Raw genomic sequence first — 19448 nt, 5'->3', positions numbered from 1 at the left:
ATCAGCGCGGCCGGCGTCACCACGGTCGGAGACCAACAACATGACAGCAGTCACAGAGTAGAAGGTTTTGATTAAGATGCCTCTGTTCTCGTTTTAACCGTGTTCAATGTGTCGATCAACTATTCGGTGTTGAATGCTCCTAACCATGTCAAACGTTTGCAAGACACCAAGCCCGGCGAGGGAGGAGCGAGGCACGGTCAGGCGGTGAAGCTGTGAGATGTTTATCACGCAGATGATACCAAAAAAAGCAGAGGTGAAAGCCCTTCACCGAAGTGCCTGGCTACAAGTCAGACTGTGGTATTGAACCAGACCGTTGAACCAGACCTTTGAACCAGGCCTTTGAACCAGGCCTTGATAGAGTCAGACCTTTGTGAAGCGATACCAATGTGTTCGATCAAGGCGGTCCACATTTCAAGAAAGTTCCAAATGCAGGGATCCACTAATATGGCACTGGTGTGTAAATTCACAAAAAACATCACCGATTCAAACAACGCCAGTTCACAAAAACAGCGGATGCGGAGCACACGAAGGCCTGGCAGGTATCTGCCTTAATCAGCAGTCAAGACTGCCGCGACTGGAGCGAAACACGGGCCTCCTCAGGGTCCTGCGTACCCCGCAAATACAGGACGGAGTACGGTCCGCTGTGCTGAGTTCACTCTGTGGCCTGCTTCGCTCTCCACATCGCTCACGCCAAACCCTTTGAGGGCTTTAGCATTGCTCGTGTGTTGCCCCGGTGAACTTGCTGAAAACTTCGCCGCATCCGCGTGTTTGCTCTGCGGACAAGGTTGAAATCGGCTGAATTGCCCTGCGGGAGGATGGACAGCTGCCCACCCTCTCCAGTGCAGTCCCAGTGTGGTGTGACTGGGTCTCCCAGACGGCTCTTGACGAGAGCCGACACGAAGGCCAGAAGGCTAGTGCGCCTTTCATGCGTGGATTGGAGAGGCCACCACATATATGGATGTGTGTTATGCTCATTTGATGGCATAGCTGCGCATTCTTTCGCTGCATGTTGTGTGACAAGGCGTCATTGAAATGACGTTAATGAAAATAATTGCTTAATTTGTCTGGGGCAAAAGGATATTTTGGTGAAGGTCAGATGGTTAGAGCGCGTACCTGCTGATCCATGCATCCATGACGGGGTGGGCTCGAGACGCTTTAGGCGCTTGCTATTTGACCTTGGCAGGCATGGCTCACGGAGGATGGCAGCGGCCACGTAAAGGTCAGGTGACGGCGAAGGACAGGGCGTATTGTGCCGAGCAGTGCGACATATAAACGCCCACCACCAAATTATGTCACTGCCCTAGAATTTGTGACCCCTGGTAGGAGTAACTTTTTACCCAACGAGCACGACTTAGCGTGAGCTCTGATCCCAGAAAATCGTCCAATTAAAATGTTTTGATCAAATCTTAAAATGTACCCACCAGTAGTATTGCTTAGATCCACAAATGTCCGTCCATTTTCACTGAATTTTCTCTTGCGGCGTGCGGCGCGCTGGACGCTGCCTCCTCTCTCGATTGTGAAGTGTTCACGTTAGCTCATAGTGTTCTCTCTCCCCATAAGTAGCATCAGTTGTAGCATCAGTTCTTATTTAGGAACAGTAACCACCTGCTGTGTGACCGGCTCACCGAAGGAGCAAGAAATCAGTGAGTTCTTACCAAATTGTGTGGTCCTTTGTCTCGCTCGCCTACACGCGTCAAGCCAGACGTCATCGCAGACCCGCTGTCGGGCTCCGGAGCAGCCAGCCGCCATCACAGACTCGCTGTCGGGCTCCGGAACAGCCAGGCGCCATCATAGATCCGCTATCGGTCTCAGCGGCATCGCCAAGTCTCCGTCGGCCTCCGCGACGCAAAGTGCGCCACGTCCCCTGGTGCACGGGCAGCGCGGTCGACTTGTAGGCGAGAGATCCTGGTTCAAGTCTACCCCCCCGCAACTTTTTCAAACCATGAACATCATTCTGCGGGCTCTGTGAGGGATTAGCAGACTGCTGAGCAAAGGCGATGGTGCCATCTGTCGAGGTGGCGAGTCCGTCCTTAGGCCACTCCCGTTTGAGAAAGTGGCACTTCGTGCACTGGTGACCTCCGGAAGAGGCAGTTGCTGGTGACACATCCCGACTATCGTCAGCGGAGCGGCAGCTGCGGATCGCAGGCTGACAGCCGAGTCCGTCGAGGCAGCAGCAACGTTCCCGGGCGTCGTCAGCGGGGCTGCTCCCAGGCGTCGTCAGCGAGGCTGTTCCCGGGTGTCGTCAGCGGGGCTATTCCCGGGCGCCGTCAGCGGGGCGACCGCTCGGCGTGGTTCCTGCGTGACTCGTCACCGGGCCGGCGCTGGCACCGCGGCGACATGGAAGAGGCTGCTGGTGATGTGACCCCGGAGGAGCCTGCGGCAGCACTGGCGACATGGAGGCGGCCGATGGTGACGTGACCCGGGAGGAGCCTGCGGCAGCACCGGCGACATGGAGGAGGCTGCTGGTGACGTGACCCCGGAGGAGCCTGCGGCAGCACCGGCGATTCAGGCCCGCAGCCGCTGGCGTCTCCCCAGCGCTGCCGTCTCAGCTCCAGCTTCGACCTCGTAAATACCAGGTCACTTACTCCCCGACTTGACGAGATGAACATTATTTTAAAACAGCAGCAGCTTGGCATCTTGTGTGTCTCGGAGAGCTCGCTCCGATGGATTCAGCGGACTTCCAAAGTCCTTGAAAGCTTTGGACGGCGTCGACCACGGCGTCCTCCCGGACGAACTGGAGTGTGATGGCGTGCAGCCGGGATGGTTCTGGAGCTATCTCAGTGATTGTAAGCTGACAGTGGCCGGCGCCTGCTCTGGTACGCTCCCACTGACCCACGGAGTAGCCCGGAGGAGCCATTCTCGGCCAATGCTCCCCCTACTCTTCATCAACGACCTACCCTGTTGGCTCACCCATGGCTGATTTTTGTCCTACACTACCGACACCCAAGTTCTCGATCATTTCCAACCAACACTCACCGGTCTCCCTGAACTGAGCAGCGGGGTCGAGGAATCAACCTGTGATCCCAGTATGGTTCCGGATTAATAGTCCCAAGATGAAGCCAAACGAAACATTTAGAGCTCTCATTGGAACCAAGCAGTCGCTCAAAAAGATAGAATATTTGAACATTACAATATCGGGCCCCAAAACATATATCCCAATACAACCGCTACAACCATTGGCGTACTCGTAGATCAGCATCTGACGTGGGGCTGCATATATACTTGGTGGTCAGTTTGTGTAACTCCTTTCCGCGATCCCATCACGATATCCGCCATTTTTTTTACATTCGATGCGCTCAAACGCTTGGTCCAGGCCCATCTTTTCTCACATTTTCATTGCAGTCTTTCCATCTGGGGAGGAGCCACCAAGTGTCAGCTTCAGCGTGTCAACAAAACAAAAAGAAAACTGAGCTTCGCAGCAAACAGACAGTGTGTGTGTTCAATTCTCAGCCACGAAATCGATGAAGCTGCCGCGACTTGAAGTTTTGGGTCATGGGGTGATTGTGACCAACGAATTCTAGGACGGTTGTAAATAGTTGGAGTGTACATTGGTCACAATAGACAGGAGCACATGGCTGGGCAGTGGGCAGAGCTCAATCTCTCTCTGCTCAGACCAGTGTCACGCGCTCGAGATCGATTTCGAAACAGGTGGTAGGGCTCGGTTGGCGACGCTTCAGTGGGTCGGCAGCTTCTGGGACCCGGCGGTGAATTGTAGCCGTTTCGTTTCATCTGCACGACGCAGTTGACTTCACCTTTTCATGTCGTCTGGATATTGAGCTCCAACACCAAGCAACCCCTGAAAACGCCCCAAGCCGGCGGACCCGTGGTTTGTACACACAAAAGCGTGCCAATTGCACATATTGACTACGCTTTCGCCGGCGCAATTATCCGCTCTCTCCTGCACGTGAATCCTCCAGGTCCAGAGACCGAGAGTCGGTCGCCCTCAGCGTGTCGAATCGGGACCCGCCCTCCCTGGTTCGGAGACCTGGAGGCATCCTCAGCGCGTCGAATCGGGCCTCGCCCTCACTGGTCCAGAGATCGAGAGTCGGTCGCCCTCAGCGCGTCGAATCGGACCCAGCCCTCGCTGGCTCAGAGACCAGGAGGCGCCCTTAACGCGTCGAATCAGCCCCCGGCTGGCTCGGACTGACACGAGGTGGTCACAGGATTGGCCGCATGCTGCACGATGGCGATAACGATCCCGCCTCGCCAAAGCAGCGGGCTCGTGTGCGGCGGCAGCTGCACACGCAGAACGCTGCCACGCATGCGCACACGCTATCTGCAGAAGACATCCGCAGGTAATCGCTCAACCGATCCCAGGCGCTGCGCTTGGTTTCCTCTTCCCAAGATGTGCCAGGACACATGTCGGTTTGCGCCCCTCTACAGTAAGCCGAATATAGCTTTTCCATGCTTCGGTCACCACAATTCATCGGATCATGGGAACAGCTTCGCCCATTGCGGGGGGACAAGTCTGCACAAGCGTCTATCAACGCCCAGACCATCCCTTTGTCAACAAAACATGCATTTTGATATTGCTAAGATAACCCGAACACGCGGCGATTGTCCAGGGCGAAAACCTGCAAGTCATTTCTGGATGTTAGACATGTCTATACAAAATACAGGTTACAAGACGGCGCGAGCGCGCCACCAGCCGCCCAATAGGCTTACGTCACAGAAGGATGTGCGCCTCCATAGCGATTGTAAACATCATGCAGTGTACCTGCCAGCTCGTTGCGTTGTCGATTCAGACCCCCCCCCCCCCCCCGCCCTTCTTGATGCCTGGAGCAGCACATCGGCGTGTTCAGCTGCGTACGGCTGCTGCGTACAGCTGCTGACCGGACACAGACGAAACAATAATGCTGCGGAAATGTGTCTGCCTAACGATGCCACACACATGAAAAGACAAAAGTAGACTGGCATTGATCCGCGTAGCACATAACCGGTACACTCAGCTGGCGCCCATTCGGCCGCGCTGCAGCATTCATACAGTCCATTCACACACCCACACACACACACACAAAGTCCGGTCAAAACCTAACAGTCCGCTTCTCTCGCTCCTATTGTTACTGCAAACCAACCAAAGGATCCCTCCGCAGCATATGTAGGACTTCTCGCACGGCTACTGACAATGAGTTGAATGAAGTCACGGCTCTGCACGCGGATGTTCGCCTACCTGCTTCAGAGTGAGTGGTCGGCGGCCTTAACAGGTCCTATTCCCCGTGCAGCACACCTTTGATGTACCTGATAAGCGGGCGTTGTTGAATAGGCGTCACTCATTCCTCAGAGGTCAGTACTTGTCGCAACAGGCAGCACAACACTCTGCACAGAGGTTACGGGCGGAAAGACAGCCAAGCTTCGAGGGCGCGTCTCTGATGTGGTCGTATTTCTGGCGGTCTGGGATCACCGGAGTGCTGAAGTTAGAGACTATCAGACTGTGGTGTGTGAACTGTTTCGACGCGCTGCCGTATACGGAAATGCACTACCGTACAGTGGAGAGAACAAGATCATTGATGACGGTGGGCAAAGCCTCAAATGGCAGATTGTGCTTGGCGTGGAACAATCCGATGGGCAAATCACTGCACAGACTCACGATCTCGTCAACATGAGGCCCAAAAGGAGACTGTCTGTCCAGCAGTAAGCCCAGGTTTTAAGCAGTGTCCGCCCCTAGTATGCGCGTGCGGCCGAGATGGAGAGTGGCGTTGGGAGGGCGGTGGGGTATCTGACGGGTGCCAGTTATGGGAAGTTTTGCCTCGTTGGTGCTGGCTGCATCAGGTTCTGACTGATATTTGGATGGCACATTGCATGCAGCAAACAATCCGCGCGGGATCAGACTGACGGCCGGTTACCGAAACCGGGACGTTGTCCGCGTACTAGGTGATCAAAATGTTACTCACCGTGTACAGGCTCACATCGTTCATAAAATGGTGCCCATCAGCGGTCCCAGAGCGGTGCTCTGGAACACCTCAGTGGCAGCTGATCGTGTGGCGGAGACCGGGGGCCCTTCTCCGGTGTCTGGAAGCGCACTTGGTGGCGGCCTCAAAAGCAGGTTATGCAGGAATGTGACCGGCGTTCAGCTAAGCCGCCAGATGAACGGGCCGTGTAGGACTCCAAACTGGCGTACAAATGGCCCATACAGGTGTTCTTTAGATGGCGATGCAAAACCTGCATGGAAGCCCCACACGCATACGGAACCAGCGACTCATTTACTGTTGACGACACAGAGCATCCGCCAAAAACCTCGTGCTGCGCTGCGGCTGGAACTCCTAGCGGACTCCCCCTACTCGCACCGGACATGCTGGAACTCATCCTGGAGGACTGGACCGCGGGCGTAATGTCCGCCAAGAACCCCACACCGGACGTGCTGCGGCTAGGACTCCTGGCGGACTGGACCGCAGCGCAGGGGACGAGCCGTGCGGAGGACGGATAGTCGGCCTGGCCTGCAGCTTGGCCACACGCACTGGACGAGCACATGCTGCCAACGAGAAAGCGGCTCAAATCTCGCTCATGCCCGTGGCTTAAGGATACAGAGGAGCTGCGGTGTTTTCTGGGAGGATGTAACCTGGCGAGTGCCTAGCGTGCCGCTGACCCGCGCACCGAGACTCACCAGGCGTATGCTGCCAGGCGGAGCGTGGTGAAAAGCGCGCAGCATCGAACCAGGTCGTCTTACTTTTTCATCGTAATTCGCTCATTCGAGTCAAACAGCGTGGAGCGGTCTTTTCTCTTTAGGTACATCTGGTGTTACCGCACACGTGAGGGCGCCCAGGAGTGGGCCGATCGGCTGAACCATCACTCTGCGACAACTGGGTCTCGTGTCGCTGCCGTGCTGGAGGCAGAAGCACCTCCTCTGCCGCCCTGTCCCCCCCCCCGCCCCCCTCCACACCGTGTTGTAAATAGTGTGGCCAAGGTGCACCCCGCCCTCTTGTCCGGGCTGCACGCAGCGCTGAAAAGCATGTCGGAGGAGGAGGCGTGCAGAGATAATGGAATCATTATCAGCGTCTTGCGGCGACGCTTCCGATCAATTTGCGACAATGTAATCTGCAGAATACTCTAAAAATTAACAGTGCAAAGAATAACCTTGTTCTCACATCTCCGCGGAATAACGTGCTTGACATAAATTTTGAAGCACGTTTCGGTGGCGGACGTCACGTCCATCGACTAGTGCAAGGATTCTGAGAGTCGTTCTGGACAGGAATCTTATTTCGAGAGCATGCTTCTGTCATAGTGAAGCTTGCTTCGCCAAAATGTCCTATAAGTCACCAATTTCGCATCGGCGACCGAAGAAGGGGAAAAAGCTAGCGGAGGCCTTAGTTTTAGCCTCATGTTTTGCTACACGACTGTCTGGGCTGGTTGCAGCGCGACACAGCTAACGCGTATCCAGAAAATGGTTAACCCCTGCGTCAGGATCGTCAGACGCTGCCGTCATCAGGAGCGTATAGCGCAGATCTTGCGTGAACTGGACTAACCCAAAACAGGCCACTTTGTCGCCGGGCGAAACCTGGCCATGATACACTGTCTTCTGCACCATATGCGTGCACCGGCTTGTCTGAAAGATCTGTCGTTGAACTGTGTGATCTTGTCCGCCAAAGAAGCGCGAGGTGAGGTGACGGGACAGCAGGTGCCGATGCATCCGTCCCGGGCCCGCGCCGAGCGCGACCGTCGATCTATTATATCGCGTGCCATTGACTGTGGAGCCAACGGCCGGGTGCAGTAAGAGACGCTGGTACTGTGCTGGGATATCGTACGCAGACCAAAAGACGCTTGTCAGTGGAGCGCCAAACGTGAAGAAAACGATCGCTTTGAGACCAAAACGTTTTGTCACTGGTGTACTTTGTGCCATGTAAAACTCACGGTATACATTCAATTTGTACATGTGTAGTTGTGATTCAAAGTGGCTGTGACGCTTGTACTGAAAAAGATTTTGCAGAAAACAATAGGAATAGGTGATATGTTAACGATGATGTAAAACAAACATAAGTATCGACGCTCGCAGCTTGCGACGCACTACATTTGGCGGTCGCGGCTTGAAGCCTCGGCGACCGAAGCTGTCCCAGTCCAAAATGAAGAAAGGCGCGCCAGGGACTACCCGTCACCTGAGTACCAACGTGTCGCGGATCCTGCTGGTGGCCATGTCCTCGTCGGCGGGCTGCTCGTTTGACCTGGACCCGTGACAGTTCGATCATTGCAAACCCACTGGGCGCGGCGCGTGGCGAGTGCGGCCCCACCTGCTGCCCACCCGAGACCGGCACCAACCTCGTTAGTTCCAGTCCGCCGAACCGCCGCACCCGACAACGGCGAGGAAGGGAGAAAGTGATGACGTTCGGCAAAGCCGTCTCTGCGTGCCTGCCAAAGTGTTTGGACATGTATGCACACAAATACGAGATGCGCTTCTGCGTGGCCCTTGGTCGAACGACTGCAGTGGATCGCGACCATAAATACCGCGCGCCATCAGCAAAGCTCTCCGATTTGGACTCAGACGCGACAATGACGCACCATATCTTTCTCCAGAATTGCGGGCCGGTGTTTCAAGAACAAAATAAAGACGAAAGCATCATTTCCGGAGGATGATAAAACGTCGCAGCATTCTAAACATTGAAGTCCACCCATTAGTTCGAGAAGCACGTCTCATCTCAACCTCGGGGAGCTGTCGGTGAACCTTCTGGTCTCAATCCCGTGGAGCTGTGGGCACACCCAGTCTCAACCTCGAGGAGCTGTCGGTACACCTTCTGGTCCCAACGTCGAGAAGCTCTCAGTACACCTTCTGGTCTCAACCTCGAGGAGCTATTGGTACAACTATTTTTTCGCGAACGTACACGATGTGAGCAAACTTTGTTCTGCAAGCGATGTGGTAAAAAATAAACGAGCATAACTACATGGTATAAAATACCCCGTAGGAGCATACCACATGGGTATTTCACCACTCGTAGAGCCGTTTTGCTCTGGCTGGGGGGCAGAAGACCTATTTCACATATGCTCGAACGTTTTGGTAGCTCGTCTGAGGTGTGTTATTTTCACGTCTCGTGGAACAATGATTCAAAGTAGGGGAGCTGATGATGCCAACGGCTGGCGATAGCCAGCCATTAGAGTGTATGTGCATCAATGACGACAGCTTTGCTAAGCGCAGATGCAAATCACCGCATGTGCAATTTGTAAATTGCCGCTAAACCCGTTGCAAATCGCCGCAAGCTCCGCCCCACCAGCATTGTATGAGACACTCTTTGGGATTCGATCGAATAAGATGGAGCTAGCTACCAGCAGCGCTGGCAGCCCTATACAGGTACAATCGCATGTACACCGTCACATTCTTAGCGCGAGTTCATGATTTTTTTCCCGCGCCGCAGCATTCTGGCCATCACGTTAGGATGGCGCTGGCAGCATCTAGCAATGCGCACTGAAGGGGTGCTTTGAGCAAAACTGGTCGTGTCGGACGGCGAGCAATCTACGTTGCCGGCCGAGAATGATGTCATAATGGGAAAGTGCGCACAGGGTTGCACCCGCCTCGAAAGGAAAAAGGTATTTGAAGTTTGTCGCCGCAGCCCTGCAAATCACCGCTTCGGCCGCCACGTCAGCATTGAGTGAAGCAATGTGGTGGTGGGGCCGAACAAAATAGGCTCCCTAAGGGGACAAGTGTGTTATACTGGCAGCTTATATCCCACAACCAGCGCTATGGAACGCGCACAGTTGCACTTTTCGTGGGTAACTGAAACTATTCTCCCCGTCTAACGTTTAGTGACAGGCCGTCCGCTGTTTGCAATACCCCTTAACTGGTTGATGTGAACAAAAAAGTCATGCCAGCCGATGGCTGTGCAAAATTTGCAGCATTTCTTTGTTAACCAAGGTGGCCGTCTTCTAGCAGTCACGCCACGGTTAGGCAAGCAGCAATTAGCAATGGACGGTCAACGGATGACTTGAACAAAAAAGGCATTGTCGGGAGATCAGCGATTTTCATTGCCCGACGAGAGTGTTTCCACATTCAGATCGTACACACATGGTTGTACCCTAAGAGCACGACTTGAAGTAATTTAAATTCGACGCCATAACTTTGTAGATCGCCGGTGGGGCTGGCCCGTGATCATTGAGTGAGGCACTGTCGGGGGTCGGACGAATAAGATAAAAACCGGAATCAAACAAATATGTTATGCTAACGGCTGATTGTCCTATGCAAAGGTCATCGGATGTGCACCGTCGCACTCTTCACACGCAATTATAGTATTTTTCTGGTCGCTGTGGTCTGACCATCACTCTAGGGCCAGGCTGACATCAGTTGGCAATGCGCAGTCAAGAGATGCTTTGAAAAAGTCATGGCGGACGACAAGCGACTTCCGCTGCCGGCCTAGAGTGTCCCCACATGCTCCCACACAGTGCACGAGGTCGCACCTGATGCGCACGACTAAAACAGTTTGAATTGGACAGCTGAACATTGCAACGCGCCGTGCGATTGGCGCATCAACCTTAACACGCGCTAGGGTGGGGGGCAAATTGATCCTCCCGAAGGTTTTTTCCGGAATGGTTTCCTGACGGCGCGGCGTGGCTACGCCCAATTTTCCATAGCTGTAGACAATTGAATAGCGGATCGTTTGGCACCAACAATTCAGATGTAACTTGCAAGGGCGCTGACCTGTAACAGGTCAAAGTCAGGCCATGGTTTTAGCGAAGGCAATTTCTGGGGAATCCTTTAATCTGATTCAACAACGGAGTGTTAGACGAAGCCGTACGTCTCTGAGATACTTCCTTAGCCAACAAAACAGTTGAATGAGTAAATAGCATTGGCCTATGGTCAGGTATGAAGATCACACCATGGTCAAAACCAACCTGTTGTTACTCTGGGGCTTGCCATATGGGATAATTTCTGGTGCTCGTTTCGACTTTATTGATAGCGTGAACCGCATTATACATCTTCCATGGACTTGTTAGAGGTCCAAGTAGGTAAATGACCTAAAATGACCCAGGTAAACATTTTGTTTTTAGGAACATACTGCCTAGCGTAATCTTTGTCGCTTAGTGAAATGCAAAACTCAGGGCAGTCCTGTATGATTTTGGTCACTTTGACCTTCACAAGGTCAGACAAGGTCACTGACCTTGAATGAGCATGTGACTTTTTGCTTAGAAATGGTTATACGGGTTCTGGGGGCACTTTGGAGACCAACCTGGAACTTGACCTTGTTTGACCTTTTTTGACCCAAAGGTCGCTTGACCTGGGAACCTGAAACTTTAACCCAAGTGTGTTCACGTATAGGTCAACACACCCTGTGAGTTTGGTGTTTCTAGCTTTCATGGTTCCCGAGATCTCAGTAGGAGTCAAATTGACCCCACCCACCCGGGCGAAGAGTATCTAGCCGGCCACCCGGGCGCGTGTTATGTGCGAAGCTGTTCGGGCGTCGACGGAATGCAGCGGATGACCCTGTACCAGCGTCATTAAATACATTGCCGGCCGATAGTGCTGGCAAGGCACTGGTGCCGGCAAACTTTGAGCGAGACGCGCTGGTACAGGGCTACCAGCTGCCATTACAACAAACACGTCGGATTCTGGCCTCCATTTTATTTGGTCGACATTATTCGGTCGGTATTCGGCCGCGTCTCACTCAATGATGGTAGCACCTAATTTCAAATAGTTCTAGTCGTGCACTGCGGGTGCGATCATGCGCATACCGTGCCATTGTTGCACATTATTCGGCCGGCAGTGTTAATCGCTCATCTGCCGACATAGCCCTCTCGATTCAAGTAATTCCCTTTCAATTTTTGTGTTATTATCTGATTGGTTTTGATTAAATTTTTAATAACAAATGGGCAAGCTAGGCTTTATTAGCTGGTGATGGAACCTGGTGTGCACGACTCTTTTTCAAAACGTTCAGAACGACATAAGTGTATTCCAGGGTCAGCAGGAGACGGTGTATAATCGGATGGAGTGACCAATGGCCGGGGAAGGGAAGCATGAACAGTGCCAGGTGTCGTTAGTGTGGCGGTCGGTCGGAGTGTGAGTGCTCCGAATGTCACCTGCTTGTGCATCCGTGCTTGTAGGCTCTCCACTAAACTGCAATTTGTGAAAAGTAACTGATAGAATTCATTCCATAAAGTCGCCACAGATGCGAATATGATCCTCAACAGGGCATTTATTCCTTAAAAAAGTGTGAAGTGGCATGCGTGTCTAGATGGCCTCAGTATCATATTATTTCAATGCTTTGCTTTCTGCATTTGGTCACACAAATACACCTGGTCTCACCGGATTGTTGGTTTGACTTCAGACAAGAGTCAGGGCGGAGAATGTGGTGACTATATCTGAACCAAAAGTGTTCGTCACGCACAACAGTGATGAGTAACAATAGGATAACAGTGCAACAATGTACAAATGGTATACGAATGTAACAGTAACAACGCCACAGACCACGAATGACGTGTCTCTTTTTTACACAATGACTCTCTTGTTTACAGAAGCTGGTAGGACCTTGTTTTGATTTATATGACTATGATTATGAAGGAGATAGCGAAAATCCAAAGCTAGAAGTTTCGTCATTTTTTTAGTTAACCAACAATGATGTGATCAGTGGTAATGCAAGGGAAACAGTAGAGTTCACACTTATATGTTCGCTACGTTTCTTTAATTTTTGAGTGAATCTCAATGAATTCAATGTCATATGCCATGTACTACATTGCAATGGCTTAGGCCAACACATTTTTGTTATTTTGGCCTAAGCCATTACCAATCAGCTGTTCCAGTATGTCAGCTTAGGCCAACACATTTTTGTTATTTTGGCCTAAGCCATTACATGACGTCATGAAAATCACACATCAAGCCTAAAAACTGAAACTCTTTTTACCTACCCTTGGTAGGGCCAAGGCCCTCTAAACAAACGGCGATAGACGAATGTGGAGTAGAAATCTGTGGGAAAGGACGGGCGGTAGTGATTGGTTGTGGGTACACTGCCCATTGCGGTGCTGTCGGGGAAGGTTTGCTCGGTTAAGTTGTAAGAGCCATTGCAAGTCTTGTTCAGTGATATTTCGCTTCGAATGAGAACCTGCATATGTTGTCGGTTGACATTTTTATAGAATGTCAGCATGTTCAATCTTGCCAAGAAAGGACATGCCGCCGTTGATGTCAAAAAGTCCATTCAGAAGATTCTCGACACCAAGAAGGACTCGGCGACTCGCCTGAAACACCTTCGCATCATATTGGGTGAGTTGGGCATGAAATGTGTTGGCTTGCTGCCCTGCATTGCCGTGACTAATGAGTGAATGGCATGGGCAGGCATTTTGCTATTTTGTTAACATGAACACAACACATTGAGAAATGTGACATTTTGTACCTTTCAATTTGTTGTTAAGTTCTCAGTGGAAAGATGCTAACTTACACAAACTTTTTAAGAATGCCATATTTATGAAATAGGTAGCTTTGGTAGGCAGGTGTGTACTTACTTTTAGTCTGACCCTTGGTCAGCTTCTGGGGCTGCTCAGGTTTGTGCTTCAGACAGCACTGCATAATTTCAAGCAGAGTACAGTTCTTGCTCAAATATACAAAGATCAATTCCAGAATGGATTCAATGCAAGCAATCCAGGTCACAATGGTTCAGATGAGGTACCTGCATACAATATTAGGCTATATGATATATTGTAGGAGTCGATGTATTTTATTCTGGCGGCCAAACAGAAGAACAAAGCAGAGGACTAATCCTGCACCCTAAAGGTGTACAGCAAGGCCATGCATGTTGTGTGATGCAGGTATAACTGAACTGCTTATATGCAGGCACTTGTATTTTTGTGTTGCTGTTTTGAGATCAGGCTGTTCCAGTATGTCATGACATATGGATGTTCTCTTCAATTGGAAGCTTTTCTATACCTAAATTTATTGGTGCTGCTGCATCCCTTTCTGAAGCACCACCTTTGCTGTATGGCATCATTATAATCCACCTGTTTTTTATGGTGGAAACTGCATGCCCCATGTACTCAAAAGTTATGCTCACCACTTTACTGGCAGGTGGCACTCCAGATATGATCTTATAGATAACAAGTTGCAATGTCAAGCAAGTCGATTCAAAGCCGTTTGGCTGAGTTATGGCCTGGTGAGACCAGAGAATGGCCTCCAGCATATTGAAGTGGGCAATGTTACACATTTGTGTCAGTTTAATTCACACGAATTTAAAATGCAAGTCATATGCCATGCTGTAGCATGTGAATACTGTTCATGTGATATGTGGAGGGCAGATATTGAGAGTCAAGACAGGTCATCAGACCAATTGAATACTGCCTGAAGCAACTCAATTGGCAACAGTATTGCCTTATACATGGGAAGTGCACATGTGCTATTGGAAATCACTGCCTTCAGATTTTCTCTACTTCTGCTTATTTATGGGGCTCATTTTACTTGAATTTGCAGAGCTGTATATGCTGCTTTGTTATGGAAACGGGATTGTCCAGTTTGAGTGCATGTCATGAACAAAACAAGTACTTTTCACCATGGCTTTCCTTGCATCCACTCTTTCAGAGATGTTCTGACCATGAAATGTTCTTCTTCCAGAAAATGTTGACCTTGTGGAAGCAAAATATATTTTTGAGACCCACTACAGCCACATCTACTACCTCTTCTATGATGTCTTTGCTGCAGCTGAGGCCAGCGTCAAGATTAAGCGTAAGTCCCCTGTTACCAATGGCCGGAATTTCTGTAAATGATATTCACTTTCTCTAGAGCTTCTAAGGCAGGGCTTGTTTTACTGTGTTACATGATATGAACAGATAGTGTCATGGCTTACCTATTACAACAGCCCAGCGAAGTTTCATCAAGCATCGTATCAGACTATTCCAAGGGCTGTTCAGTTATCAACAGCATGCTTCACAGTTCACATGGGGCTGGGGCTGGCTGCCAGGTGTGGCAGGTACCTCACAGCCCCCCCCCCCCCCCCCCCTGGCCGTCGCCTCCGGCCGGAGCCGACATCGCAGCTGACTGCACCCCTGTCCGCCTCAGCACACCGGGCGCACCGCGAAGACGTGGAGTCGGTGCTCTACATCCTGGAGCACATCCTGCTGCTGCTGCCTGAGCTGCTGCAGCAGCGCTGGCAGCTGCACAGCGTCAGCCGGGTGATGCGCACCCTGCTGCACCCGGGCAACATTCTGCGGCTGCGGCGCGAGGCCATGAGGTCAGGCCCCCTCCCTCTGCTGTGGCATAGTGATCTGGGTGGCCTCTCCTATCCTGTCGTCACCAGTGATGGTCAGCTGTTGTCATGTGATGGCTGGTGGTAGTCTGCTGTTAGGTTGCTACCTCATGGAGATTTAGGTCATTGATTTTGCATGAAGTGCAATTTTCTCGCACCGAGCAGCATCCGGAATTGCTATTCTCTGATCCGGTATTTGTCACGTATTTATTTAGTAGTGCCACTCACAGTTGGTGCTGGCGGGTGGGGCATGTGGTGATGTGGACTGAGGCACGCCCCAGCAGAGCTGATGACCGGCCTCCGCGTCGCAGGATGTTCCTGATCTGGTTCCAAGAGGTGGGCGAGCAAGCCTCGGATGAACTGCTGTCGATGTTCGCCACCCTGGTGCCGGGCTTCCCTCCGCCTGCGTCTCACGCGGCCCCACAGAGCGCGCCACGAGTGTCACCCGCCCACCCGGACAACAGGCACGGTGAGGAAACGACCCAGCCGGACAACAGGCACGGTAAGGAGGCGGCCCAGCCGGACAACAGGCACGGCAAGGAGACGGTTGACCCGGACAACAGGCACGGTGAGGAGACGGCCTACCCGGACAACAGGCACGGTAAGGAGGCGGCCCAGCCGGACAACAGGCACAATGAGAAGACGGTCCTCACCGTGGTGTGATGTTGGGCCGTGTCACACCTAGCCGTGCCAGACGGCTCGCACGCCGGCTATGACGTGCTGGGACGTCCGCCGGGCCGGACCGGGCGGTCGACCCCGCCTGCGAGATGTGTCGGGACATCGGCCCTGCTGCCCCCTGTCCTCTGCGACCGGCAGCGAGGACAGACCTGAGACGCGCCGCACCTTTGCAGTGGGCCCAGTGGACGTGGCGCCCATCCTGCCGCCGCAGGGCGTCGAGAAGGCCTCTGACGACCTGACCCGGTTCTTCCTGGAGTGCCTCATGGACAACATGGTCACGCAGGTTAGCAGCCGGCTGAGATCAGGTGCCGGATGGTCCATGTTAGTGTTCAACCGGGGCCATCTCGTTCTTAATGAAAATAACTACAGGATGGTCAACCGTGTACAGAAGTGAAGGAGCGAAACTTCTATGTGTAGCAATGTATGCATTGCCACGCAGCTCCTTATGTGCGTCGTACGACATATATACGAAGGCATAACATGGCAGTGTGTACTATTCTATGCATGATTGTACTCAATGCTGACGGTGAGAGTGGTTGATCAGTAACCACAGTAATTATCCTCTGGTCACCAGGACTTGATTGTCCTTTCCCATCGTTTAAATACGCTGCGAGCGTGCTCCTAGCTTCGCGCTTTAGCGTCGCTTTGTGGGGTTGATATTTGGGCATGCGACACCAAGCGGCGTGCTGATGTCGGCTTACAGTCTTACAATGGGGTCGTGACAGCTGCGTTTTTTGCGCCGTGCAGCCCGACAGCCGTGTTTCCTCGTTTGCAGCTCACAAGGATAGAGTGGAAGGACAAGGCGTACCATGTGCGCTGTTTTAACTTTCTGTTCGACAACTTCAAGCAGTTCTATCTTCCGCACATATTTCCCGACTTCAACTGGCACACGAACCTGTACAGGCCAACGCTGAGTAAGTTCGCAAACCGCGATGGCGTGAAGCCGATTAGCGGACTGTATCCACGGATGCGTGATAAACCTTGTCGTAACAGCGCGATGACCACGTTGCGTGTGGTCGGTCCATGTCAGCACCCGGATGTGGTCTCTGACTCACCACATCACGCTTTACGTCGGCTGGTCAGGCGAAAGTTTTGACACCCCGTCCCGTCCTGTCCCGCCCCCCCCCCCCCCCCCCCCTGCGCGGACGGGTCTCGCTCCGTTCATTCCACGTCGTGTAGTCCCTCTCATCCGGCACCGGCACGTGGACGCCCGGGGCCGCGTCGGGACAGTATGGTGACGCCGCGCTCCCGTGCCCCCCGCCGCCACCGTCCTGACTGGCGTGTGTGCTGGTCGCACCGCCGCCGGTGACGCCTCCCCGGCCGGCCGGCAGCGCTGCCCGAGCTGCGCCGCCAGCGCTCGCCGATGGCTAGCTCTGTGGACGGCGCGCCGCGGCCGGCCGACCGGCTCGTCTCCTGCCGCGTCGTCGTCATCCGCTGGGTGGCCAACTTCGTGCACGCGCGCTCCGGCGGCCGCGAGACTGCGCCACCGCCGGCCGGGTCCGCCCACCAGTCCGGGTGAGGCCGCGCCCCCGCGGCGCATGCGCTGGTGACAGTTTTGCAGGTGACGGTTCCGTGGTACTGCCGGCTTTCGGTGCTTCTTTGTATGTTGATGTTCGTCTGTAAGCTGGTGCTACAGCTCTGCTGTTTGTCCATGAGGAGTTTTTGTTTGGCTGAGGCCTGTGGTGATCTTCATGTGTAAAAATGTCCACGATTGCCTTGATGCCTGCTATGCAAGTCAGTAACTGTCGTGTGTGTGTGTCTGTCTCTTGGGTCCGTCCCCATTTCTGCACATTATCATGACCGCCATGACGTCCGCCTTGTGTGTGTGTATGTGGGTGGCCGCGGCCTGTGTGTCCGTCGGGGCCGCGTGCCGCTGCTGCGCTGGTGCGTGACGCCGGGCGCCGGCGCGCCTCTGCCGGCAGCGGCGGCTCAGGCGACGACGGCAGCCAGGGCACGCCGGAGCCGCGGCGCGCCCTGCCGCCGTCGGCCGGCGACAGCGACGCGCCCGCCTCGCTGCACAGCCTCGCCTCCGACTCGAGCGGCGGCGCCGCCTTCGGACCAGTGTGCGTCAGCGCCCGGGACGGGCTCGCCGGCGCCGCGTGCTCCGCGGCGTCACGTGCTGCCCGCCTTTCGTGACATGCGTCTCATTGGAGGCGGCGTTCGGACGACGGATGGAGATGCCATTCAGAGTTGCCGTTTGCTGCCTGTGAGATGCAGCGTGGTGTTGCTGTTGGCTTGCCTGTGGTAATCTGCCGATGATGTCATGTTTATAAATCCAACCGGATCTCTCTTAATAGGAGCCAACTCATCATTCGCATGCCGCACCGGTCTGCTCTGCCCCGCTGTGTGGCGCTGGCCATCGCTGAGGCCGCACCAGGCGGGTCGCTGTGCGTACCGACGCGTGCTGAGCGTGGCGCCGGCGTGCGGGCCGCGCCAGGAGCGGCCGCTGACCGCCGTCCCGCCTGCAGGGAGCCCTGCGGCCGGCACCAGCCGGACCAGGCGGCGCTCGTGCGCACCGTGCTCTTCGCCAGCCGGCAGAACGTCAACTTCGTCCACGAGGTGTTCAGGCAGGCGTTCCTGCTGAGCTGCCACTACTCGGCCGCCATCAAGCGAGTCGTGCTCGTCTACAAGGACTGGATCCAGATCAACGTGCGTGTCGGGGCAGTGGGCGGCGGTGGCCGGCGCAGAGCTATTGACCGAGAGCTGTGGGTGTGCAGGATGATCGGCGGAGGAGTCACGGTATTCCATGGAACATGCCGAAACTCGTTTGCTTTTTGGCGGCTTATCTTGGCTGCCCGCGGCCGTACAGTCTGTTTCGCGGTCGGTGTACGTCGGGTGTGAAGCGCTTTCCGTTGTGGCGGCCGCGTCTTACGGGACATGGAGGGTGGGCTGTCGCCGACTGGTCCACACGACATTCGGCTCGTTCGCCGTCGACGCCGCGGGCCGGCCACTGACCGGCGCGTCCTCGGCGTGTGCTGAGCAGGTGCAGCTGCCGCCGTTCCTGCTGGAGCCCGCCGAGCTGACGCTGGACGGCCGAACGTCGGTACACGCAGAGGTCAGGCCAGGAATGGGAGCCGGCTCAGAGGCTCGGCATCGACCGCTCTGGTGTGGAACGGGGGGCTGTTCCTAGAACAGCCACCCGTTAGGGATGCCTGGGGAAGCTGACATGAAATGCATCACATGGTCCATTCCTTTCGCTGTTGACGAAGTCAAGTCGCAGCATGTCGTCTCTTCCCGCGTTTCGATTTGACAGCGGACATCAACATTGGGAGATTTCTTGAGCTGATTACACCGACGTTTCGTGGAATATCTGGAGCGGTCTGTGGTGGCTCGGTTACGTCAGACAGGAGACGGATGCCACCATCTGTTGTGATCAGACGCTATTGGCTATATTGGCCGACCGCCGCCGGTGGTGATATTGATGGGTCGCGGTTAGCCGGCGCCGCAGACCCAGGCCCTGCACGCTGGCTGTGCATGCCTGCTGACCCAGGCCCTCCCCACTGACCTGGGGCCCTGCCTGCTGACCCAGACCCTCCCCACTGACCCAGGCCCTGCCTTCTGACCCAGGCCCTGCCTGCTGACCCAGACCCTGCCTGCTGACCCAGACCCTCCCCACTGACCCAGTCCCTCCCCACT

General features: G+C 54.1%; 1 protein-coding gene across 1 annotated transcript in view; it reads left to right on the top strand.

Annotated features, from left to right (window-relative positions):
- The first annotated feature begins 12869 nt into the window (after window positions 1-12869).
- LOC119107224 (ral GTPase-activating protein subunit alpha-1) overlaps window positions 12870-19448 on the top strand; it is a 28418-nt gene continuing 21839 nt past the window's right edge. Inside the window, exons 1-10 of the mRNA XM_037230638.1 lie at window positions 12870-13165; window positions 14504-14614; window positions 14948-15119; window positions 15446-15603; window positions 15986-16095; window positions 16588-16726; window positions 17144-17264; window positions 17810-17875; window positions 18281-18461; window positions 18796-18867. Coding sequence (XP_037086533.1) covers window positions 13048-13165; window positions 14504-14614; window positions 14948-15119; window positions 15446-15603; window positions 15986-16095; window positions 16588-16726; window positions 17144-17264; window positions 17810-17875; window positions 18281-18461; window positions 18796-18867 — 1248 coding nt within the window. The 5' untranslated portion in view covers window positions 12870-13047. The remainder of the gene's footprint in view (window positions 13166-14503; window positions 14615-14947; window positions 15120-15445; window positions 15604-15985; window positions 16096-16587; window positions 16727-17143; window positions 17265-17809; window positions 17876-18280; window positions 18462-18795; window positions 18868-19448) is intronic.

Source organism: Pollicipes pollicipes, unplaced genomic scaffold (genome assembly GCF_011947565.3).
Source record: "Pollicipes pollicipes isolate AB1234 unplaced genomic scaffold, Ppol_2.1 Scaffold_2555;HRSCAF=2994_pilon_pilon_pilon, whole genome shotgun sequence".
NCBI classification, from domain to species: domain Eukaryota; kingdom Metazoa; phylum Arthropoda; class Thecostraca; order Pollicipedomorpha; family Pollicipedidae; genus Pollicipes; species Pollicipes pollicipes.
This window is presented reverse-complemented; position numbering and strand designations above follow the sequence as displayed.